This window comes from Cygnus atratus, chromosome 1 (assembly GCF_013377495.2).
Source record: "Cygnus atratus isolate AKBS03 ecotype Queensland, Australia chromosome 1, CAtr_DNAZoo_HiC_assembly, whole genome shotgun sequence".
In the NCBI taxonomy this organism is placed as follows: Eukaryota; Metazoa; Chordata; class Aves; order Anseriformes; family Anatidae; genus Cygnus; species Cygnus atratus.
The window spans coordinates 10,467,582-10,494,615 of NC_066362.1; the positions used below are offsets into that span (position 1 = coordinate 10,467,582).

Consider the following 27,034-nt stretch of genomic DNA (forward strand, 5'->3'; position numbering starts at 1 on the left):
CATTGGTAGAGTTTGCCAGATGTTTTAGCACTTGGTAGAGACCTCAGATTGACTCTTGAAACATGACAGAAGACACAGTAGTTCCGTAAGTTACGGGGGTTGCGGTTACCCAAAAGGATTTATCTGCACCATTATTTTCATTTGTTGTTGCTGGAAAGAAAGTGGTGTGCTTTTTGCTTGCAAGAATTTCAGGAGTCATCCTGTAACAGCCACCGAGTTCAAAGTGAACACAAGTGTAGTCTAGAAAATAACAGAGTTTGGGGAAAAAAAAAAAAAACTAAAACATCAAAAACATTTTGAGAACAGATATAACAGAAAAAGCGTGTTTTTTTTTTTTTTTTTTTTTTTTTTTTTTGTGTTCCAGTGTTTCAGATAGCTGGAGGAAAAGAGAAAGGAAAAGGAGTAAAATTAATTATGTAGGATAGTTGCTTTGCAGCATCCTTTTTAGTCAATTGGTAGTAATTGACACTATTTCTGCCAGAGTGTATCCCTAAGATATTCTTAGCCACACCTGGAAGCATTAACATTTTAGGCAAACACATTCTTTGCAATAGCAGATAGTGAAAAATGTCTCTTCTCATTTCATATAAAGCAACGTGAATGGAGGTTCATATTTATTTTTTTTTTTCTGCAATACATGCCAGAGGGAAGAAACTGCTGCTTTTCACTGCAGCATTACCCTGAAAGGTGTGATAGAAGAATGCATGTAAAATACATTGTGTTGCTTAGCCTGACCAAAACACAAAATCACTTTCAGATCTAGGTCAGTCTTATTATCATATGCATACTTACAACTTTTTCTTTATTATGAATCTACTGAAATCTTTTTTTTTTTTTTTTTTTTTTTTTGCAGCTGGCCTTTTAACTGAGATTTTAAGAACTGGGGAGAACTGGGGTCTGAGTTCTTGTCTTTGATCTGAAGTTTGATCCACAGATCACTTCATCTTAAACGTGTACTTACTTTCCCTTTTCCTTTCTTTTCCTTTTTATTTCTTCTCTCTTTATTTTTCCTTCTCCTGTTTCCTATTTTTTTTTCCTTTTTCCTTTTCTTTGCTACAATTTTTATTTGAACCAATAATTCTTCTATGGACCCAAGGAACCATTTCTTGACAACACTGGTGCAGTTTCAATAGAAGTTCTTCATTCAGAAAAATTGCTGTTTTTAAATTACAACAAACCAAATCAAAACATATGCACACACAAAACTGTTGAAAAAAATATGATCCGCTTGGATTATAGTTGAATTACTACTGTGTTGATATTTAATTGTAAATGTGTACCGACTCCCTATTTAATCTGAAGTACAGTAGATTAATATATGAAAGTAATTCTCTTTGTTTTTGATGCTACTTACTAAGCTCATTACAGGCATTCTTAAAAAATATATTTACATATTTGTATATATATCTAAATTTAAAGATATGTTTATATAATATAAATTTATATTTATATATAAATTTATGTAGATATATTTATATAGATATATTTATATATCTTTAAACTTCTAGTTAAAAGAGCCTTACTAAGTTGGGAGTCATGTATTTCTATAACATAAATTAGTGGAAATAAAAGAAAGATAAGGCTAAGTCTGAATTCTGTAAAGCTGGGGGCTAAGGTTTAATGTTACATTTCACTGTTTATTGCATAAGTTGCATTATCACATTTAAGCTGAGGATGCTGTCAGACCTTGCAGGAGAAGCAAATTCTCATCTTCTGAACTGTCAGATACTGCTTCAATTAAGCTACAAAGCAACTCTTCTCCAAATAAAAAATTGCAGGTGTCTCTTCTCGCATTTCAGATCTAAGGCTCAAATTGACAATGTAAAGTCAGGGTGTTGCCAGGTCCTATACAACTGGTTTTATAGGCTAGACGATTTGTGTGTATATGTGTGAGAGAAAGAGTCAGAGAACAGTTTGGATAATAGACGATAATGGGTTCAAGAAGAGCTTTGTCTCCAGGATAATCTTACTAATGAGGAAGCTAAGTAAGAATAATGATATTTGGAATCATGTTACTTAAGCTTTTCTTTATTTCTTTGAAATAATAATCACAGTTTCATTTTACCAGAAACTATGACTAATTTTTCATATTTCAAAAACGGATTTTTCATTAATACATTTAATGACTGAACAATTAAAGAATAGGAATAAAATTGTCAAAGAGCAGGAATAGAACTGAAAACCTTTGGAACTGTGTTTTGAATATTTGCAGATCTCCATAGATGGCAGGAAACAGGAACGTGAACAGTATGTGTCTTAATGTGCCTTTGAAAACAGGTCTCTTGAGGGATAAAAAAGCTACTTTGAAATTTCTGAAAAAAAAGTGGGAAGAAAAAAAAGAACATGATACAGTTTCAGTCAGATTAACATAAGGTCATAAATCCTATTTGGATAATTCTCATCATTTTGAAAGTAGATAATACAGATGAATGTAAAATGTTAATTAGATGTTACACTTATTATGTTTTCAGGAAGATCTTTACCTGAAAATTGTTGAAGAGCAAGAACAGCTTAATGTATGAATATCTGTTTTAAGATCTGTTGGGCATAAAAGTGAAGTATATAGCAGTGCAACTCATGAATTAAAGGAAAGGATTTTTTTATTTTTAATTATTGCCTTCTACATGCCTGAGGCACATGGATCTGCTGTTGGAAAGTGCTGCTGCATTAATGCACCCTCTTTCTCCTGTCCCCTCCACTCCTCCCACTGACATCTGCCAGCAAAGTCTGACCTCAGTAATATCTTGTAAGGTGGCATTTAAATGCTCAAGTTACAATGAAAGAGAGCAATTAATAATCATGATGACATTTTTAATTTGTAATTATGGAAAATTACATTGCACGGTAAAGAATACAACATGTAGGTTTTATTCATTTAATTATAATTTAAACAGCATTAAAAATAAACCAAAAAAAAAAAATCCACCAAACCCTTGTTGGTAATATGAAATCAAAGGAATTGAAACCTAAAGGTTTCTTTGTAAGCAGCTTTTACTCTGGAAAAGTATACTACAAAATCTCATTGGTTCTTCAAAACAAAACAAAGGACAGCTTCAAAAATAAAAAATAATAATAATAATAATAAAAAAAACATAGTTCTCTCTTTCTTAAAAGACGTGTTTACAATGTGTTTGAGTTTCGAGTTTTAGCTTTTAATTAGCTTGTATATTTTTTCACACAATTATTTACAGGATTTTTCATGTTTTATATCAATTTAAATGGAGAGGGAATTAAATAGGGAATATGTAATGAGATTTAAATAACTGAGGAAAATCAAATCAGCTAAGTTTGGGCTATTATATAAACTACAATTCAGGATGTGCTATAATACTGTTTGAACACTTATTCTTTAGGGATTTGTTCTATTCTCTTCTGGTATGTGAGGGCTTCTGCATAAAAAGTTTGGTTTGTATTTCTACATTCCAGTTTTGCAGTAAATTCTGTGGTGTATATGCAGAAATGGGTCCCATGCATGATAATGAGACTGAGCACATGTGCTATAGCAACAAATAATAGGATTCTTTACAGTATGGAGCTGTTTGCTAACATACGCTGGTAAGGATTATTTTACGTATCCATAGAAGTACTTGTTTGTAAGACAACCATAATACTAAATTTCAAAAAAACTATTCTAAGTACAAAATTTACGTAGTTTGGAGTGCTGTTAATCTCTCAGACCTAGATAAGTTAGCACACTTATGTTGTCTGGCATAGAAACATCATTGTATACACATGAACATGTATTGTTTATTGAATATCTGTGACAAATTTGAAATCCGTATATGCCTAGAGATTATACAGTTTTAAATGCAGAATGTGAAATTGCAGTTGACAAGGGAGAAAAACTGAATAATGATAGTATAGATGAGATTGTACTGAAATTTCCATACACCTTGACCTTTACAGTAAGTTTTTAGATGATGTGGACTTACCCCTAAAACAGTAATTCAGTATTTTGCATTGAACAACAGTAGAATTATGCTATTTGAGAATCTTATCTTTATTTTCTGGCCATAATTTCAGATGCTTTGTGTCATACAAGAGAGTACATTTCCTAGAAGGCCTATAATGCAGAACAATGCCTTTTGTACATAATTACAGAGTGAGGAATGGCTCTGCAGTAAATAACTTTCTGGGCTTTTCTTCTGCTACAGCCTTCCTCAGGTTGGTCTTTTAAAAGATCAAAGTTCCAGTGGACACTGGATCTGGGTTTATCTCCTCTATTTCAAGGTAGTAGGAAAAGTTTACATGCAAAGCTTTCCCTGGTCAATACACAGCAAGTGTACTTCTTTCTCTATTTGTTGTCCTGTGAGATCTCAAATCTGTGAGAAATAATATGTTTGGGCTAGAAATCAATTGTCTATAGATGCAGTATAGTTCTAATAAATCCCACTGATTTTAGAATATACCTGGATCATTAGGAGGAGGTGTGGCATGACCATCTTGTTACTGCAGCTTCCTAGACTTACCTTGCTTCCCTCCCCAGACTGTGTACTGAGGTTTTGCACCAGTAACATAATTTGCTTAGGATTCATTATATCATCCAATCAGTGCTTTTTCCATGAAAAATTAAAACCAAAAACCAACAACAGCAAAAATAAAGAAACCCAAACCTGTTCAATAAGCTAATTTCTGTGTTAAGACTGAGAGGATTTTGGTACAGTGTTGTGTTTAACCTATGTAAAACAAATCGGACAACTTGATTGTTTAAAAAGCAGAACGAGCAGTATCTCTGTGACAGTGTCAAATGTGCTATACCTAGAAACAGCATTTTTGAAAAGTAAACATACCAAGAATTAGCAAATATAACCTCCTATTCCATATTGGAAAATATTTTCTTTATGAGACTTTTGACTAGGTCTATGATAAGATAGAAGATAACACTAACATATAAGTTAAAATATAAAGATTCAAATACATATTTAAGATTCAGCTCCTAAGCTAATTTAAGTATTATTGCTTAAAAAAAGCATAAATAGTGCTTTCTGTATAAAAGCAAGTACATATATGCCTATCCAAGGTAAATTTTTTTTCTGGTTGCAAATGAAATATATCAGATGATTAGTCTGAAGAGATGTCCATCCGCTGAAATAAGCTTAAATATTTTTAAACTGTCAGCCTGGAAAACCATTCAGTTTAAGAAGAATTTCATTTTATTTAAACGCTGTGAAACATTTAAATTGAAGTAAAATGTATGTTTGGCAATATTCACTATTCTAGATTGACTAGAACTGTTAGGAAGCAAATGAAATTAAATAATAAGTGAATAACAAACATAACACCTTTCTTTACCTAAAGTAAGGAAATTTGTAGACTGCTTAAATGGATCATTCTGATTTCAGAGTCCTTCCTACTTTCAAAATATGATTTGCTTCTAAGAACAGTATCTTTTAATCTCCTGAATCATTAGTCATTCTCTTTTGTGATTTTCTTGCTTAAGTAATTTTATGCGTAGTCCATAGCCTACTATTACAGATTAGACGGATAGTTGGAGTTTTCTCCAGGTGAGCTGACTGTAACCATTATAGCTAATATTGTCAAAATTTTATAATGACTTATTATAGCTACATCACATTTTTTGACTCCTTACATGTTGAGAAAAAACCTTCAGACGCCTGAATTTAGAAATTCCTTTACATTTTGGGCAATGTCAAATATGAGACATTGTGTGAGAAAGCTGAGAAAATTGTATCTTAGTGGTGCATACAAATTTCTTCTTAAGGCTCTCCTTTTTTCTTCTGTGATTTGCATCAGTGCTTCCCAGATACAGTTGTGCCTACATCTGAATATTTTTGTCATATCTGGGCGAATCTAGTTCAGTCACTTTTGAAGAGGCAAAGAAAAGAAATACTTTCCTTTCACTTTCGGTAATACTTTGTAAGGTTAGCAGGAGAAGGACAGCTTTGGTATTACTGGATCCATGCAGATATGAAAGGTGGAAAAAGGTTGAGATATGACCTTGTTAATGAGGTGTCTGGGTCAAGCCTCTGCTTCATCCAAAGAAATTCCTTTAACCTTCATCCAAAGATATTAGGCACTATTACAGTTTCATGCAGTACCTAATATTTCTTTAAGGTGTGTTTTTATTTCAGGAAACTTTTGGTCTAGTATCAGGCACGATGAGGATGAGCATAGTGGATTTAGGATGATACTGTTTGAAATTGTTAAGAATTCTTGATAATTCCACAGAAAATGAAGCTTTCTTTCTACTCCTTTATTTTTTAAAAAAGCAGTAGTTTTACCTTTGAAAATTTTATTGTGCTTTTTTTTTTCTCTTTCTTCTATGTTATTTGAGGCTATAATCACAGAAATTAAAAATGCTGTAAACTAATCAGTCAGATGAGCAAACCACCAGCAAAGCCAAACCAAACCAAATGAGACAAAATGAAACCAAACAAACCCACATTACACTACATTTTATGCAAGAGAATAAGATACTTTCATCCTTATCATTAAGAACCACTTCCTAACTCCAGGAGTAGAAGACCAACATTTCAATGTTGCCAGTTTCCCAAATAAGAGCACAATGTGTCTGACTTCTCCAATCTTAGGGTTCTACATAACAGGGCAAAGTACAAAAGAACCTGCTTTTCCACTTACCAAAACCAATTAATCTGTTTTCCAGTATTTCTTGAGAATATAAGCCTAACAAGATTTAAATAAATAAATAAATAAACTTAAAATGAGCATTCTGTAGATTTCTAGAAAATTCTAAACCTTTAACAATCTACCAGAGTCCTTCATGTTTCAGGTCTCTTAATTTAAGATTCAGATTGACTTCTGAATATCATCTCCTACATGTAACATGCCAGTTAAACAGGGCTGCGGAAGGAATTCTTCCCTGTGGGCAGGATCCATGAGGTTTTGTTAAGTGCAACTCAGGTCAATTGCAGTCAAAGGCACAAGGCTGAGTTGGCTGCCTCAAACTTCCAGTCTGCTGAGGTACTGCCATCTTTTGCTTTAAGGTATACTTGCACTATGACATTCTTGACATGTCTGTCTGGTTTTGCCTTTTTTTTTTTTTTTAATATATATATAATTATGTTTTAGCTTTCTTGTGTTTCTTTTTGCTGTTCACAATTTAATTCAGATGATAATTTTCAGAAGGTAGGTCTAGCTGAAATAACAGAAAACATACTTACTGACGGGGTGCTAAATTTGTTGGTATAGTTTATTTTCTTTATGGAGAAGAAGCGTACAAGACTAAAAAAAATGAAGTAACACCAGATGTGCAAGTGACATGAAGAAAATGCTCAGGCAATTTTGAGATGGGATAATGCTTTTTGATTGTGTTCTTTGAGCTAGAAGGTGGCAATTAGATTTTCATACACAGAAAAGTGTGAGACATCCTAATTAAACACCTTTTGGTGGAAGTCATCATTGATCAACCCAAACTGCTTGTAGTAGCTCTCAAATGTGTCACCTGTGAGGGTAACACTAGAAAAGTGTCTCTTTATTTTTATTTTTATTTTTTTTTATTTATTTTTTTAATTGGAAGGAAATTGTGATTTGAGTGTTGATTCAAGAGTGAACTTTATAGACTGTCATTAGTCACTAAGCCAGTCAATCAAATAGATTTTAAGCATAGCTATAGATCATGTATCGAATCATAAAAAAGGGGGGGGGGGGCGGGGGGGGAATACCTAGAAGGAAAATGGGATGGATTCACCCAGAAGAGAAATCATACACATTTAGGCTATATGAGCACCTGACACATAGTTTTGTGTGATTTTGGTCAAATTATTTAACCTCTCGGCTTTATTTTCCTTTATAAGGGAAATACCCTTAACAAAACTTACTTCACAATGGCTGTGAAAGGATATTGAATACTTCTGTAGCCATGACAATATGCAACATTAGTATTTAATCTGTAGGTTTTGAATTGAAAAATAATACTTTTTCACATACAAGACCATTTTTAAGATCTTACAGAATGAATTCTCTTATTTAACATGTTAATGGTATCCCTGAACCACCTTACATTTTCTTTATAATCACAAGAATACTGTTGTGGTTTAGCCCGGCTGGCAGCCAAACACCACACAGCCGTTCGCTCACCCTCCCCCCTCCCTCTCCGGGATGGGGGAGAGAAACGGGAAAGTGAAGCCTGTGAGTTGAGATAAGGACAGTTTATTAAGACAGGGAAAATAATAACAATAATAATAACAATAATAATAATAATAGTAATAATGTGTACAAAGTGATGCACAATGCAATTGCTCACCACCCGCTGACCGATGCCCAGCCTATCCCCGAGCAGCCGGCCCCCCCCACCCCGGCTAGCCATCCCTATATATTGTTCAGCATGACGTCAGATGGTATGGAATACCCCTTTGGCCAGTTTGGGTCAGCTGTCCTGGGTCTGTCCCCTCCCAGCTCCTGCTGCACCCCCAGCCTGCTCGCTAGCAGGACAGAGCGAGAAGCTGAAAAGTCCTTGGCTTGGTGTAAGCATTGCTCTACAACAATTAAAACATCAGCATGTTATCAGCGCTCTTCTCATCCTAATCCAAAACATAGCACCCTGCCAGCTACTAGGAGGAAAATTAACTCTGTCCTACCTGAAACCAGGACAAATACCCAGAAATGCCCTGTACTGCCTAGAAGGAAAGAATTTATTTATTTATTTATTTATTAATCTGACATATGACAGAGACATGACAAGAGATGCTAAAGAGAAATAATGGCTGAAGCAATTCCTGGCTATTGGTGATCACTGAATACAGAAGAAGAGTAGCTCTGGTTATAAATTTCATCATCTCACATACACAGGGCTTGAGACAGTAGGAGGGAAATCTCGGAGAAGACAGTGCAAGTCCTCACATGAACTGCAATAGGGTCAGCATTTCATCCTAAGAGAAAAGTTTTTATGGAACTTGGCGACCCCGAGAGATATTTGCACATTTGCTGAAATGCTTAATATACTAATATAGATCTTTTAATAGCTATCCCTACGCACATATACTTAATATTTCTATACCTTACGTTTGCCTAGAGCTGGATGAGAATTTGTAACATCCACTAAAAACTTCTCATGTTATAGGTTCAACAATTTTTGCTTTACAGCCTTGCAGCTATATTAAGAGAAGACTTTTATTTGATGGAATGGAAATGGTTGGGAGCATAAAAGAGCTGAGTTTCTTCCGCATTCAAAGCAAATGGGAGGATACTACAGAGGCTAAATAGACTGAAGAAAGCTAGAGGGCACCATTTTAAGAGTTCACCTCTTACAAGTGTTTTTTATTTTAGAATCTGAAAGTTTGCTGTTGGAGGGTAAGAAAATAGTAAATCCCATGTAGACCTCTCTAGAAGATGAATTAAATTGACCGAGGACATGAATTGTTTTTAAAAGTATCACATGGCAATGCTTGAAAGTAAAAACTTGAACCTGTAGGTATAGAGAAGGCTGGGAGTGCAATGCCTCTTTTAAAAATATTTGAGAAAGTTTAAAAGAATTATTGTAATAAGAAAGAAGTGAAGGAGATCTGGATTATCTTGTTGGTGAAATGGTAAAGGAGCTGTTGCAAAAACACAACTTTGTTTCTCACAGGAAGAAAAAGCATAGTTCGTCAGAAGGGTGAAGGATTTATAGGACATTACACATTAAAATGGTTATGCAATATGATTGGTACAGGTAGAGGAGAAAGAGGTAGAGAAGCAGCACTGTAAAAGAGAAGGAAAGAGAAAAACCTGGATCACTGTGTTGTTAGATTAGGAGCTCAGGGCTGCCCTGTGCCACCTGCTGTCGGTTCCAGCTGGCTCAGCAACAGATAAAATGGCTGTCGCCCATATGCCTCAACTGGAACTAGTCAGAGGAGGCCAGGACACCTCTGCCAGAAGGTGTTGTAGAGCAGGTGGTGGCTGCTGGGCCGGGCTGGGGGGTGCCCAGGCAGGGAAGGGGCTTTGCAGTGCGCAAGGGAGGGGCAAAAGAGAAGGGCAGAGGGGGACGAGGAGACTCCAGGCCTGTACAGTGCTGTCTCCTGAGGGGCTACCTGTGGAGGAACTGTTGAGTGAGAGGCCAGGAGCAGCAGTAGAAAAGGAACATGTTACAACCTGACCACAGTCTTCTGTGGCACCTTCATCATGAGGCCTAAGAGCGGCAGGTGGGTGGGAGGCTTTATGGAGGGGCATCCTGAGTGAAGCTGAGGTGTGTTTCTGAAGAGTTTTATTGTCAGATTTCTCAATACAACAATCAGTAATCAGAAGTTTGCATTGATTGTCAATAAAACAAATGAAGCGTAATTTCCTGAATTGGGACAGTTTTGGTTGCTCGTGACAGATACTGAAAGAAAAAATAGGAAGAGATTAGGCAACAGAATTTTGGAATTTATGAAGGAAAAACGCTTCAAATAAGTTTGGAAGGTCACTACTGACAGAAACTGTTGAATGATCAGATTTTATTATTTGACCAGGAAAAGTGATGAGGTAATTGGAAGAGCTGACTGGAGGGTGAAAGCTATAAACCAATAAAGAATTGAAGCAAAGGAAAGAGACTCCAGGGAGTATATACACCTATTTCTCTAGGTATACGTTTGGAGAGAAAGAGCACAAGATATGTTAGGTAGTAATTTAAAAGCAGGAGAAGGGTATTGAGTTTTTTTTTTTTTTTTTTTTTTTTTAAAATTTAAATCTTTTCAAGAAGATGGGTCTAAAGCCAATTTTCAGATATTTACTTCGGAATGCTTCATGGTTAATTATTCCAGTGTGCTACAAGGAACACATAAAGCATTATATGGACTTGGAAAAGATAGACCTAGGAATCTTAGTGATGTCCTAGATATATTTATAGCTGAGTTTACTTTACAGATAATGAGTTTTAAAGCTACATGGTAATTTTTTATGTTATTTTAAAAGGAATGTGGGGGAAACTCATGATTTTTATGTCCCATTAGAATGCTTCACTACCATACCTAACAACAGCACCCTCTGGCTCCTTGCAAGTTCATTTTGAGAAGGAAGGTTGACAACAAAAAATTCTGCACATCAGTAGGTTTTATAGTTAAATATTACTTTCTTACAATCCCTATACAGCCGCAGACTATTTAGGATAGCTTTGGGATATCCATTTCCGACAGTAATGGCGTGATTTCCAACCAGTGCAAAGCTAGGTGTAGAACTGGTTGATGTTTTGGTGTGTTTCCAGTGTGGTTGTTACAGCAGGTGTATTTATTGCCTCTATGGGGGGAAAAAAAAAGTTTGTTTGTTTGTTTTTTTTTGCCATTTGCTTATAGAAGATCGCTTTCCATTCCACAGTTCATTTCCTGAGTTTTACACAGGACTCTGCTTAAGCACTTTTTATTTCTTTTGGCTAGAATTCTTCCATTAGAGAAATATTGCCTGAAAATAGCATGCAGTTTAAATGTACAATTTGTTTCTGCTGTTGCCAACAGTAACACATTTTCTTTGGCTTTTGCCCACCAACTGTTGATCAGATCAAGTTGATTATTCAGCAGCTCTAGCCTACCACCTGCTCCATTTTTTCCTTGACATGCAAAACTGTTGATATGCTGTCTTGCCTTGTAAAAGCCATATTTGTTATTCAGCTTTTTTTTGTGTGTGTGTGTGTTTCTTCTTTCTGAGAATTGGATTCATTCTTTTAAACAAACTTTTAATCCATCAAATTCGGTAGGTGATGCTAGTTTATACATCTGCAAATCCAAGAAGATAGTTGTTTTTTTTTTTTTTTTTTTTTAAGTTCACATTATGGTTATATTATTTAAACTCTGGATTATATTGTGAATAAGGTTGCATATTTCCTAGGCCCATTTCTGGAAATGCTAATGCGGATTTAGTGCTATTTTCTCAGTTTTATTATAAATCATTAATTACTTTGAAACTTATGCTGTTTTAGGTTATGTATGTGTCATAAATAAAATAATTTCCTCCTATTCCAGAGAGGAAGAGGTGGTAATAACGTCTGCTCCCTCTTGCTATTTGTTGAAATTCTGGACTTTATTCCTTTTAATGTATATGCCTATCCAATTCTGAGAGAGTTTAAAGCTGTTTCTGATGTGGCCAAAAGAGACTTGTCTCTTCAACATATTCTAAGTTGCCAGTTTTCTGATCTTCTTTTGGGATTGTAACAACATGATATTTATATGTGTTTTTCAGCACACAAAGTGTGAGTAAATCCAGAACTCACTACACATCTTGAAATGCAGTGTTTTGTACCTGGTTGTACTCTACTTCTGTGAATTGCATTAACTAACAGAATGCTACAAAAAAACAAATAAAAAAGATAAACAGCTATTGGAATGAAGTCGTGATATATTATAACTAAACTTCTATAATTAATTGGTATAACTTGTATACAACATTTCTTTATTTTTTTTCCAATTCTATTATAAGATAATTAGCCAAAATGAAACTGTTGTTGCATCCTCTATTTGTTTAAACGTAACTGACTTTGCAGAGTTTTTCTTGCATAAGTGATGCAGGACTATATTGTTGTGTTCTTCTCCTTGCCTTTAGTAAGGTTGTGTTTACTTGATTTATTCATTTTCCTCCTTTTTTCTTTGAAATTAGGCAGTTGGATGTGTATTTCAGTTGTGTCTGTTCCCATTTGGATCATTTCAGATTTTAGTGGCACTAGAAGCATGTATACATTTTAAGCAGTTCAGTTTTTGTTGTTAGTTTTTTTTGTTGGTGGTGTTCTGTTTTTTAACTAGAAACACAATGAATTGTTAAAGGAGCTGTGAAACAAGCTGAACTGCATCTATGTTCATTTATTTCATTTTTTGTTTTTCTTTAAGATAGAGGAAAATTACATAGGTGACTTTTAAGAACACTTGTTTTGGAGTCAGTTAGTTTAGCTGTTTCTAAAATAAATGTATGTAGTCCTGATTTCTCCCTGTGTGGCTAAAAACTATACATATACTACAGTTGAAAAAGCGGGGTAACAAGGCATGCCTACTCAGTGTATGTGTCATCTTCTAATCATGGCTGTGAAGTTACCAGCTCAGTTGTGAAGCATGAAAGTTTCCTAAGGCAGGCAGTGAACTGTAGCTGGTGGTGTTATGCAGTTTGTGATTTGTCAGAGCAGTTGGCAATTTCAGTCTAATGGTTTCAGCATGTGTCCTTCACTTCAAGCTTATTTAAAAATATAACACTAATGTGGCTTGCATTTAAGGCAGATGAATTATTAGAGTGAAAATGTAATAAAAACCTCTAGGGGCTTGAAACATCAGTGAATGCGAAGGATAAATTGTATGTTAAAAGAAGCGATCTTTTACTGATTCTATAAACCACTAACAAAATTTCACTGCTAGATGTCAGGGTGCATTTGACAGACTGTTTCTTACTCTCCTTTTCAGATAGTTTTCTTCATGCTTTTTTCTACAGTTCTCTCTCTTCCTCCCCCATCTACTGAAATATTTTGGCAGTATCAAGCTGTCATGATCTTGCAAGCTTCTCAGATCTCCTAATTCTACACATCCTAGAAATATACTCAGACTTGCAAACTGAACCTCCTTCCTCCCTTCCTCTTCCCATAAATGTGGAAAGTATGGAATTAACAAACTACTCTGAGAATTTCCGAGGTTCCTTGTTGCTATTTAGCAATAGATGAACAGAAATGTTTTGTACACTCATTCTGCAGCATATTAAATTGGTATGCTATTTCCTAAGTCAAATTTCCTCCCAGTCATGGTGAACAAATTTATGGACCTCTGTCTGTTGTTGTGGCTGCATTTGTTTTATCCTGTTCTCTGGTTCTCAGAAAGGTGCCCTTCAGAAATGTTTTTGCACCTTATTTGTCTATCACACTGCTGGCTCATGTATGGTTTCCTTTCACCTAGTACCACTTTTCTTACTAGTTAGGTTTGTGAACATCAGAGATCAAGCTGAGGTGGAAACCAGTAAATTTCCAGACAGCTACTGAATGGTATGGGACAGACCCCCCCCCCCCCCCCAGCAACATTCACCAGTTGTCCACTTACCTAGGTGTGTACCCATCCATACTGCTTTCCTGGGAGTTTAAACGTGTGCCTGTTAGCTATTTTATTTTATTTTATTTTGGCTTCCGCCCTGGGAGCAGAGCTTTGTTTTCAGGACAGAATCAACGATTGTTTGACCTTAACTGTACCTCTGACTACTAAAGATTTTTAGATTCTTACTAAATCTTACTAAGAATTCTACTATAGTATATGTAAGTGTCTTTCAGCACCCTTTAAGCAGTAGAAGTATGGGAATTTTGTCACATTTGCTTTCTCTGTTGGATCATTTGATACCACTAACTAAATTCTTAAATCTGCATAAGAGAAAAGTAGTAGGAGAGAAGAGCTCTATTTCATATTTTAGAGAAGGGTGGCTTTTACGTAGTGGAGAAATGTTACTGTGACAAATGGCCTTTTGCTTTTATCCTTTTTGACTTTTCATATCTTCAAGTTTTTTTCAGGGACAGATGATTGTGCACTACCTTAGATGTCAAACCCCTATGTGAGACATACTTGATTAGGTCTCCCTATTCCAGTATTTGCTATTAAAATCAGTATGATTATTCATGTCAGAATGTATTAACTTCATCTGCAATATTGTAATCTTAAACATTCTAGGTCAGATTTGGCTTCTTGCTGATTTCTGACCTTATTCAGACCAGTGACTTAATTTATTTTGGGTCTGCTGCTTGCTTCGGAATTGTGTATCTGCTAGAAGGGTAAAATTTCTCTGTGGAAAATCACTCTTCACTCATCTAATTAACCAATATGAATAAAGATTGGCTTGAATTATAAACAACATTTTTTTCACTATAGTTGCTAAAAGATACAGAAATCCTTTAAAGCCCTATCTTCTAAATATATGGAAGATAAATTCTTTCCATTGGATTTCTTTTCAGCTGACATGGCAACCTTGTGTTAGATGTGAGGCGATCTTTTTATAAAATTTTTTCTAACCTAAACTACAGAAAATTCTAGCACTTTAGGTTGTTAGTAATAGTTAATAATCGAAGACAAAATTTGCAGCATTATTTTGAATTATGGTCCAGAGTATAACATCATTTTTTTCAAAAATGTTGTGAACTGCTGATTAGATTGTGTTAGATTACGTATAAATTTATGTCAGTAATCTGTATGAAGAGTGCTTTGGTAAAGCTCACAATGTCAGCAGACCTCTCATATGCCCTTTTTCTTTATGAATATGACTCATCTGCTGCTTCCGATGACAGAAGTAAAACTGGCTCCAGACAATGGCTGGGGAATATTTCATACAAGGTTTATGCTGAATACAGGAGATCAATTATAAACATCCTTTGTCTGTGACCTTATCTGCTTCGGATGTTCTCATTAACAGACCATAGATCAGCCTGTCATCGTGTGGCACAGCAGATGCCAGAGTGAGAGAGAGGCTGTGACTCTGCAGTGTAAATACATGAAATAAAACCATGCTGGAGATCAGCACAAAACATACACCTACTGCCAGTCACCATATAAAAACCTTAAAAAATCAGGTATGCAGAAAAGGGAGATTTTGCCATGCTCTGAGTAAATATATTGTCTTTGATGCTGTAGTGTAAAAATAATAACAAAAAAAAAATCCTATCAACTTCTAATTTCTCAAACAGTTGCTGCAGGATTACTTCAGCAAATGTATTTGTGCATAACTACTTTCAAACATAATACAGCTGCTGACATGCTGCGTAGAACACTTTGACTTACCTCACATTTAATCAGATCAAGTCTAGAAAACATGATGCAAATACCACTTGTATTACTGTGTGCTCATTTTCTCAATATGTTATTTCTCTGTCATAGAGATAAAAATGTTTTAAAGGAGACATAAATTATATATACAGTAGATTTGTGTTAAAAAGAGCACTTTGCTCTTGCCCTCTCTTGATTTTGTCTGGTGTTCTTGCCTGGATTTAAATACAGGTACCTGTAATATAGGTTCATTCACAGACTCTTGTTTTTGTTTCTTGTGTTGTGTTTCAATTTTGCTGCTTCCTGGAATGTTAGCTATTTGAAACACCAGAGGGCATTCAGCTATAGGATCAAACTTACATCATATCATGTATGTGTGTGTTCCGTATTATAGGAAAATTATCTCAGAGTTTGTAAACAGGTTTTTTTTTTACACTTCTGTATGCATTTCGAGTTTGCTGTGTCTTATTTTATATATGTTACAAGTTATGATTATCCTACCTATAAAATCAGTGCTTGGATATTTGTGCTGTATCCTAAAATAAATAGTCATAATTTGTACAAACTGTGGGGATGATAGCAGCAAGTTGAAGACAAAGGAGAAATAAATGTTATTGGCATTCACAGTTCATTATGGTAGTTAAAGAAGGACTTGTATAAAGCAATCATTCTATAAGCAAGAACAGTAAGTAAAGTTTGGTGCATCTTAATCTTTGAATCCAGTTTGGGTAGAGAAACACCCCTTACTGTTCACTGGTATCACACCGAACTTCCTAGAGTAAGATGGGCTTCTAAGGTAATACCAAAGATGAAGTAATAAGTAGTAATAGTGAGCAATCATAAATTAAGGAAGAGAGAAATAAAGAAAGGAAGGAAGGGGGAAAGAAACGGAAAAAGAAAGAAAAGAGAAGAGAGAGAAAAAGAAAAGAAAGGAAGAGAAAGAAAACTGGCGATCCAGTTACATTTCTTATTTCTAAGACTCGGAACTGTACAAAGAACGGGAGTTGTACATAGGCAGCTGAAGGGGGATACTGCATACAAAATCTCTTGGAAATTTCAGGAAGTGACCACAACATATTTCTTTATGCTACTGTTCCTTTGTGTCTTGTTAGTGTAAGAATTCATAACTGAGGCCCTCCGGTTCTAAACTGGTGATGGTTTCTGATTTGTACTAGAATCATTTATTTTAGATATGGCTGAAACAAGACAGGGCCAGATGGAGATCCGTAACTGATTCTTGTCAATAATTTACTCTTGACCTAGCAGTGCCTCTCTCTGACAAAAGTATGAATTGTTATTCCAAGTCTGTTTGTATGTTAGCATAGTTAACCAAAAGTCCTCTCTGTAGAAAATTAAAAACATAATTTCTTCTGTGAACAGTTACTTTAGTGGCAAAGGCTGTATAAACCACAACTGTGTATTAATCTGCACTGTTAGGATTTCTTACACTGTTGCAATTTTACTTTTAAATTGTGCTTTCATTTCTGCAGTTCTTAGAGGAAGTGCCTGAATTGGGGTGTATGGTTTAATGATCTGTGCAAGTATTGAAATTCTGCTTACACTTACACTGAGGATTATGACCTTTTATGTAAAGGTATACAACGGTACATAAGGCAACAGTCTTTATTTGGAGTAGGGAAATATGAATTATCCTGGAAACTTTTGTGGTACTGCATTAGCAATCAAAATATTTTTAAAGAAGAAAAATCAGGAAGAGTGGATCTTAAACCTTGTGGTTACATTTTTAAATCAGCAGAATTACATACGTGTTTGGTACAATCCAAAACATTTTATGGTTGGGGATAATCTTAGCAAAACTAAAGTGCTGCAGCTCTGTCAAATCTAGATCAGCTTTTGTACTGGCAGTAATTATGAATGCCCACTTGTCAGGGAGGTCATATACATTTAATGAGAGTTACAAGTAAAAAGGTAATTGTTCCCTATTAACCCCTCCCAGTCCCACTGGGGCTGTAGAAACAAAGACAAAGAAAAATAAACTCATGTGTCATTTATATGGGGGTAATGACCTTGCTATCATTAGCATTCCCAAGCTCACTTTTGGGCTACTGACCTTCCAATTTGCATGTGTTTCTTGTTGAAATCATACCCCTTTGGGCCAAATTGGGTGATCTTTTTATACAGTAGAGTAATGGAAAACTCATGAATAACATAATCCATGAGCATTTGACTAATTATTACTAAAAAAAAAAAAAGAAAAAGAAACCTGCTCCATGCAAGTAAAGACAGTAGAATCGAGTCAAGGGGACAGAAAAGAGTTCTAGTTTAGCCTAATACAGAGTGTAACAGCCAACTGAGATGAAAATACAAATCTTTAAATTTCTGTCACTCTGCATTAAAGCTGTGGTGAAATTTCCACTGGCACGTCAGACACCGTATTCCAGTCTGATACTTTTTTCCCCATTTTTCTCTCCTGTACGTGACCTGCAATTTATCATCATCTACAGAAGAACAGTATTTGTGTTTCAGATGCAGATGTGAAAACCATGTTTAATGCTGCTGCTACAGATACCACTTGTGGCTTTTATCTTGTTTATGCAAGAACTGAATCAAGTACATGGATCATATTTTAAATCAGGATTTGAAGTTTGTTGCATGTTTCTATACTGTTCTGTTCAAGCCTGGTATTTCTGTATTCTCCCTGGATATTTCTCTTATTAAAATAAACTTTTAAGTATCACGGATTCGGTACTTTAGAAAGCTTTGTCAAGCTATTGATGTCTAACAACTCTATGCTTACACATTTTTCTAATAGCTTAGGATATTAAGGGGTAGTCAAATACTATTTTCAAGATAAAATACTTAGTGGAGAGTTGGAAGCACAAAAAAGATTGATTTAATTGTACTGAATATAATTGTAATTGGGCCATTAGGTGCAGAATTCTTTGCTGGTTAGGAGGAGGTAAAGATATGACATATGCACATGCAAGTGAAGGCTGGGAGATGAATAGGCCTTCTAGGGAGCTGATCTTTCCAGATCAGATAAAGATTCTTCAGAGCTCTTTCTTTCCATCTGCGCTACGTGAAAGGCTGTCTTTCAGAGTTCGAAACATACACTTGGAATCTAGGGACAAGGCCTTTGAAAATGGTCAGTTTGGAGATTTGACAGGCAGCTGGCTTTTGGGGTAGTTTTTCTGATAATCTTGTAATCCTCTTAAAAGTTAAAGAAAAGTTCATAGGCTGATGCAGTAAATCACATTTGCATCTCTTTGCATCTTTCACAAGTAGTCTTGCTTTAAAGGTAACAATTCTCTTTGAAAGATCTAAGGAAACCCTAGAAGCAGGAGTAGAAGCAGGTAACTCCTGACTTCTTTCAATGTTTGTTTTAAAAAACTGCTTATTTATGGGTAGTGGCTGACTTTCAAGGGATCATTGTTCTCTTATTAATGATCTAAGTATCCTGAATATTCATGAAGATAACAGACTCTGAACAACTGATATTTTAAAAAATAGCAAGGCAGTGAGAAGTTTTCATCAAATTAATTAAATAAATAGAAATCACTGTTTCATTTATTTTGGGACATTTATTAATTTGTTTAATTACGGTGTTTTCAAACACCTTGACTTTGACCGTGTCAATCACATTTCATAAATCTAGCATCAGCTCTCTTCAACCCATAGATGGAAGCACCAGGAAGCACTTCAAACCATGATGGAGGCAGCTAGGCATCCTCCAAAAGCACAGGAATAGATGCTACAGCATTTTGTTCGTGTTTGCAGCCAGTTCTTCATGGGCAAGGTTTCTCAATTTGTGTAGTATTTCAGAGTAATTTGAGTATCACTGCCATAATCCCAGAATCCTTGTTCTCCAGCAGACTGTAAAGAGTGGGTTGTTTTTTTTTTTGTTGTTGTTGTACCTTGAAGTAATCCAGAATGTTTGTTGCGTATTAGTTTTGTTCCTCCGCCCTTTTTCAATAGTGTTTGGTTTCTCATCCTCTCCAACTAAAAAGGTGGTATTAAATAGTGCTTCATTCAAGGCCTGAATACATTTTACGGCTGTCATGTTCACAGCGTTCATACAAACTCACAGAGTGAGAAATGATTGAAGCCTAATATGCAGAATTACTGTTTTGCATGTTGTTTTAGAACCTCTTCTAGCACATCTTCTGACACGTAAAAGTAACCACCTCAAAAATTTTAGTATTTGCTAGAGAAACCTATAGGGAGCTGCAGTGGGCCATGGAGTTAAAGATGGTGTTACCTTATTAAACCTGTGCTGTAATGAGACTGAAAATGGGGAGTGTCAGCACACTGCTGTGTTACTCTTCTGTTGTTGTTCTCCAGAGACTCCTCCATCAAAACAGGGAAGGCAAGCCCTGACATTTGCATACCTCAAAAGCAAGCAGGCATGATTTCTTTGAGAGAGATGAAAAATTAGTCTCTCCTTGTGTTGCAGTAAGGGGCATAGGTAATTTGAGTTTGCTTCACGATCTAGCTATTGTTGACATAGTCTTGACTTCTTACTCTGCCTTAACAAAGCACTCTCCCTGTGGACAGATGAATGAATGTCTGTCATTAGAGTCCATGTATCTGTAGCAGTTTCTCCTTCCATAGAAATGAAGAACTTCTGAGAACATCTTAGCTTTATGAAATACTTTTTTTTTACTATTTTGTTTCTAATACTCTTTCCTTGTCTTTCCTAAAAATATCAAAGATGTTACATAGGAGAGAATGATTCTTTTTTTTTTTTGGATACACAACCTTCTTATCAGCTCTGTTATCTTTTAAAACAAAGCAAAACAACAACAACCACAACAAAACTGACACCAGAAACAAAACAAAAGCCACCTTTTTGATCATGAAATCCTTGCATGATCTGTCCCTGTGATATCCTGCATGTGAACATTTATAGTCGTCTGCTGAAAGCAAGCTGGGAAATCAGAGTACTGTAGTATACTGATCTTTGGGAAATGATCCTGTGTGTTTTTTGCATATGTAACTTACATAGCTATAGAATTATAGGAGTGTTCTGTTGCAGGGGTATAAGGTGCAACTACAATATTCATCCCCACTTTGAGAGATTAAATGATTTACTCATGTGAACGCTCATTTTACAGATTTCTTCTAGTCCTGGCTAAGAGCCATTTTACTGACCATTAATAATTCATATAGCATTTATGGGAATTGTTGATGGAAAAGATGATCTGTTTCAAGGAAACCAATACAGGACTGATACCAAGTTGGCTAGGCTGTAATTCTGTCTCTGACATACAATACTGGGAAAAAAATTAGGCCTACATTCTGCTCTCACTCCAGCTAAAGTTTTAGATATATTCTGGAAGATTGGTCTAGTAACTGGCACAAAAGTTAAATTGATTGTTACAAAACTGAGAAAAATGCAGAGATTCTTCATGTAGGCAATGAGCAAGACATTACGAGGCTGAATCAGCCTCTTGCTGTACCTATCGTAAACAGATATGGGGGCAACATGCAGTTTCATTAAAATGGTGTTTATTTGAGTCAAAGAACACAGATGTTTTTTCATTGATCATTATTGCTTCTCCGTCACCAGTTGCTTGTGCTTTCCTATGAGCAAAGCTCTGTAAGCATACAGCGAATGGCAACTTCTCAGTTTGGAAGCTCTTTTAGGACACGAGGAGCTGTAGAAATCCAGGGGTGGGGAGGAGCTAAGGAGCTTTACTTTTTTTAATTTGCTTTTAACATTAATTTATATTTTTTAGCTATAATTTAGATTTTAATTTAGCTTTTAATATAGCTTTTAGCTATAATTTATAGCTCAGATTTGCTGAGAATTTGCTAGTTTTTCACGAAATTGAGGAATATCAGGTGTGGCTGCAGTTCTTCCAATGTGGAATTCCTAGTAATGTTAATACTTATTATAGATCTCTGATCATAATCCATTTATGAGTTTGTAAATTTCAGTTCTAACATATTTTGCAGAGAAGAATTGCAGATCACTGGATACCTTAAGTTTATGAAGCAGAGAGAAATGAGGGCAGTGTTATCTGCAGCTATTTACTTGTGTAGCAGGTGTCAGTAAGCATCATATCTTGCTTTGTAGTGATACAAAATTATTCTGGTGTATTACCAGAAAACTGGAAATACTGTAGGTATCTAAGGTAATGGATTTGTCCATTGAGGGCAAGGGGAAGTTAGGCTAAATTTTGCAAGTGTAATGCATCAAGTTATATTACAGTTTTGCTTTTGTAAATGTGGTACTTGGCTACTGTGGGTGGCAGCTCTGGTTGGGAATGCCTGCAAGATGCTAGTAACTTTGTGAGCTAAAAATCATTTGAATTGACGATAAAACACATAAGAGGGACACTTATTTTCAGACATCGGAGCACACAATTATATTTTTTAACAGGATAATTTCAAATGAAAAAGAAAGGAAAAGGTCTTAAGTTTTGCTTGGTGATATTTATCAACCTGATAGTTGTTGGGGGGGGGAGATGGAGTGTCCTTGTGGGATTGGATACTATGGTGGTTGCCATCCTGTGCTGGGGCTGAGATGAGATTCTGACAGCACCACCTCTGCAATTCCAGCTTCCATGAACTTTCCAGTCATACTCCTTTTGGTTGTTAGCAAGAACTGACAGTCAACTCAACTGAAAACATGACTTAGACCACCAGTTCATTTGGGTAGGAACTGATCTGAATATTAAAAGGATTGTTGGGCCTATTGTGCACACACCTTCACGAGTAAAGAATTTTTATCCCTAGTTAGCTCGTGGATACAGCAGTTCTGTTAGAAAAGGACCATGACTATCCAGAAACTGTTATTAATTGTAAAATAACTTAGTTCTCAAAGTCACTCACTCAAAAATTAGAACGTGGCTGAGTCCCTGTGAGCTGTGTTCACATCAGGTAGCTCTGCTGCTTGCCTTCTTTGAGGATGGGTGCCTGCCTCCAGGGCTGCAGGCACTGGGGAAGCTGTGTGAGCAAAACTGGAGAACAAGCATTATGCTTGACGACTTCTATATTCAGAATTGTAGTAAACTTCTCATATGCATGTGCAAACAGTTATTTTTCAAAGGATTATAATTTTGTTTGAGGAGGAACTTGTAACCAACGCAGTGGATATCTATATAAGAGACTGATTTGAAAGAGGCTCATCTGATCATTCCTGTGCACTGTCCTTTGCTTCCTGTGGGGCTAAGTGTCTAAACTGGATTTCTTTCAAATTAATTTAAACTGGAAGAATGCCATCTAGGAGCATTACTGATGTTCTCTGGTGGCTAAAGTTCATTCAGTACATGGGACCAGACTACAGCTTGTACAAATTACTGAGTTTTTATGGGTCCCTAATCATGACAGGGTATGTCAGTACTTTGTATAATTGAAGCTAGATAATTTGATGGGGCAATAAGATTCTAATAAAATACTTGTTACGTGTTTTAAGATTCTAATAAATACTTGTAATTGGATGGTAGATTAAACTCATATGTATAAGTTAAGGTGTGTAGGGAGAAAGTATTTTCGGTATTGATTGATTTCAGACTTATCTAGAACATCTTAAATAACATTGGAATTAGGGTTAAGCTTTCTAATGCATGATTGCAGTGCTTAAATTAGTATATAATATAAATTAGTATATAATATAGAAAATGGCATTCTTGAAAAGACTTTACATCTTTACTCAAGTATACATAAATTTCAAGTAAGTGCAAAAGCGTAGATATATAGAGAATTATATAGAGAAAACATGCATGTAAAGAAAATAAAAAAGAAAGGCTTTGCTATGTGAAGAATCAGTGAACACTAAAATGTATGTCTTTTTTTCGTTCTTCAGCGCCTCGCTAAAGAAGCAGAGAAGTATCAAGCATCTCATCAGTGGAGGGATGAGTTTGGGGTAAGTTTTTCTCCTTTTAACCTTCTCAGGATTTTCTTCGTTCTAATGTTAATTATATTCTTGCAAACATGCTGTTTATACATCCACCACAGAAGGAATCTTTGCCTACAAGTGGACATTTTATGCAGTAGCCAGTGCCTCAGTCCAGGTCTCTAGAGAATAAAATGGACTTTACCCTTCATAAACTCAGAGGGAGTTTCACAGGCCCATAATGTAGTTCTGAGGTACACACAAAACATCTCTTTGTCTCACTGGACAGGGAATAATTATGGAGAAGACATCTCTGAGTGATAGCTCCTGCCAGTAAAGTGTGTGCTACTCCAAGCACTGAAACACAGAATCATACAAATGATTTTATTTTTTTAGTTGTTTTTATTTGGTAGGTAGAAGTTTAACAGAGAAGGATTTTGTTGTCTATGTACTAGTATATATTGAGTCATTGACTTCTTTAAGAATCCTTCTCTAGACTTTAATATCTTCTCTTCAATATTCTGGTACTCATGAAAGAGACCCTGGTCAAATGCTAAATTATCTTCTTCAATCATTTCAGATTTTACTGAAAAACAAGTGAGACGATTGTAAAATGCACAACATTAGTTCTTTATTACTATTCAAGCCAAATTAATATTGTTCTGCATGATTATAAGCCTATTAATTTTAGGCTACAGTTCCCTGCTGTGTCAAAGTCATTTATTATGCCATTATTACTTGTTCCTTCAGAAATAAAAGCAGATGGTGCTTTTATGTGATTTCGCTACCAACCTAGACTGTTTGCACATCCACTTGCATCATACAGGCACACAGTTAAATGCACAATGCTTTCCTAAAGTGTCCTTACTGTTCCAGTGTTCCTCAGACACTTAAACATACAGTTCTGCACCCCCCTCCCCCCCAAAAAGCAACAAACAAACAAAAAAAAACCCACCAGCCCCAAACTCTAAGGTTAGGCCAAAATCAGATAAAAGTGACTGGCTTTCAGGAATGCAGAGGGTCTTGGATACAGCATGAATGCTTTTAAGTGTGATGTCTGCTCAGGCACAATTTCTAATATGTGGTAAAATACAGAATGCCTGTTCCATAGGGATGCAATAATGAGAATGCTACAGGAAACTTTCCTGCTTTCAATAGGAAACAAAACCTGCAGGTTTCATGGACTCTGTGCAGAACAGTGTGAATAAGGTCAGATGCCCCTTCTAATCATACCGCTTCTTACTGGGCACACTGGCATCACATCAACAACACTGTCTCAGCTTTGTTTTTATTTTTACCCTTTACTTTCAGTAGGAGTCATTTATACCAGAGAAGCTTCTGGTCTCATCAGAATTCATTGCCAAGGAGAGAGCTCAAAGTAATTTTTGAAATGTGATTTTTTTATTAATGTTGTGGCTCAAGAAAGACTGTGGTTAAAAAAAAAAAAAAAAAAAAGGCATTTGGATTTATAATAAAGTAACTGCAAACCAAGCTTGTGCTTTACTGTTTTGAAATTGGCTGAAAACACTGTGGACTATGTAATAACCTTGACATTAGGTTACGCAATTAAATTTCAAATAAATGTATTAGGGTTCTTATAATTTAATTTGCTCCATTTTTGCCAGAAGTAATCTTTCTTCTCTTCTCTTCTGGCCTACTTTCTAGAAAATGCCTGTTCAAATTAGTTTGCACACAGATCTTTCTGATAAACTTAATTTTCACTGGAAAATTCATTCTCCTAATGGCTGTGATGGAATATGGAAGATATACTAGAAAACTTCCTGCAGATGAGGGATCTTACAGATAGCCTTTCTTCTGATACTTCTCATAGTGTTATGAATGGTCCGCATCATGCTGTATGAGGTTTATTTCCTTTTTCAGGACTTGTTTTAGGGTGATGAAAGCCTTTCAAGCAGCACTGCACATGAGTCACTATAGAAAGAAACTCTTTGGGACAGTCTCTAGTTCTAATGAGTACACGATCATCAATGTCCTTGACAGTCACATTGCAGCTGACATAAGTATTTTTAGGTGGCTGACAGATATAAAGATCATAATGGATTTCAGTGGTTTGCGTTGATAATTAAATGTCAAAATCATTTTAGTAATTACTAATTAAATTACTAAAAAGTACAAAACAATTCAAAGGAATATTAATTAAGAATACTAATGAAGAATATTGAATGTCTTCTGAGTAAAAAAAAAAAAAAAAAGGAAAATTATTAATATTGGATTGCAATATGCGTTGTTTTCTGATTAAACACAAGGTCAATTAAAACATCTGAACTGAGGTTTCCCTCAACAGCCCTAGAAGAATACTTACATTAGAGAAGTATTAAGTCTTTAGAGAACAGTTGTGTGAAGGCAAATCCAAAGTACTTAGCTTCAGGCAGACAAAGAAATGCCATTCTTTGCTTCCTACTCCATCAGCATTGCACAATTCCCTAGCTGCATGTACAGCTGGAGAAATAAAAACTACTTAAACGTTTTTAGATTAATGCAGTTACAAATCAGAGGTACAACCCAATATTGTTAAAAGAAACAGCCTTGTCAGTTTGAATTTTCCTGTGTATTGCAGAATGAAATGGTGGTATTCTTGACACTTGTGATGGTCCAATTACTTTGCTGGTGCAGAGATGCATGAAAAAAATTGTGGGCATGTGAATTGGAAGGAGGAGGGGAGAATTCTTTATGAAATAATTGCTGTTATTCCCCAAATGGATCTTCTACAATTACATTTGATACCACATTTGATTGCATTGCAATGGTTGGTTAACTAAAGCAATTTTGTTTCCAGTTGGGTTGCAATATTAATTGTACTTACACATGTATAAACATAAGGGATTTCTCATTTGTATTTTAGCGAGGAGAGTCTTTATGCATGGCCTATTAGCATCCACTTACTTATATGAAGACTGAAACTCAGACTTTTAGGAATTAATTATCACATTAAAATGCCACATGAAAAATCCTTTCAATATTCCTTATCTTTAAACAATATAGTTTTACGTTCTTCTGTGTAAATGATGATTTCCTGAACTCTGATATTTCCAAGACAGCATTTGCTGTGAATTTAATGTGTAAGTGTGTGTTTATGGCCTTAAAAGTGAGACAGGAGGTCATAGAAATAGTACTTTGGGATTATGACTTTTTTTAATCAACATCGGTTGTGTAAAACTGTAGTGAAAAGTTGCTCAGCAAACAAATGAAAGATAAGAAGGATAAATGATATAAAACAAGTCTTCCATAACAAGAGTTGATATGTAGAGGTGACCTGCAGGAGCAGGGCAGTAGTAGACAGCTCATGACCTTTCCTGCAGATCAAAGATTTTTAGATTTCAGGACTGTCTGTAACTTATCATGAACATTACAACAAAGCATCTTTGCATCAAATGTTTTGATGCTTTTTGCATCAAATGTTTTGATGCTTTGCAGCAAAGCATCATTGCATCTTAAAAGCTTCAACCAGAAAACAAACAAAATAACGAATTTTTTAGTGTTAGTACTGCTTCATTCTAGGGAGGCAGTTTATTAAAGATTGTCTTTTAAAAGAGAGATGTTCAGAGAAGGTAACAAACTATAGTATTTTTTTCTCTAA

At 35.5% G+C, this 27,034-nt stretch overlaps 1 protein-coding gene across 1 annotated transcript in view; it reads left to right on the top strand.

The window, feature by feature from the left end:
• CACNA2D1 (calcium voltage-gated channel auxiliary subunit alpha2delta 1) overlaps positions 1 to 27,034 on the top strand; it is a 404,847-nt gene that overhangs the window by 174,853 nt on the left and 202,960 nt on the right. The window contains exon 4 of the mRNA XM_035549547.2: positions 23,407 to 23,466. Coding sequence (XP_035405440.1) covers positions 23,407 to 23,466 — 60 coding nt within the window. The remainder of the gene's footprint in view (positions 1 to 23,406; positions 23,467 to 27,034) is intronic.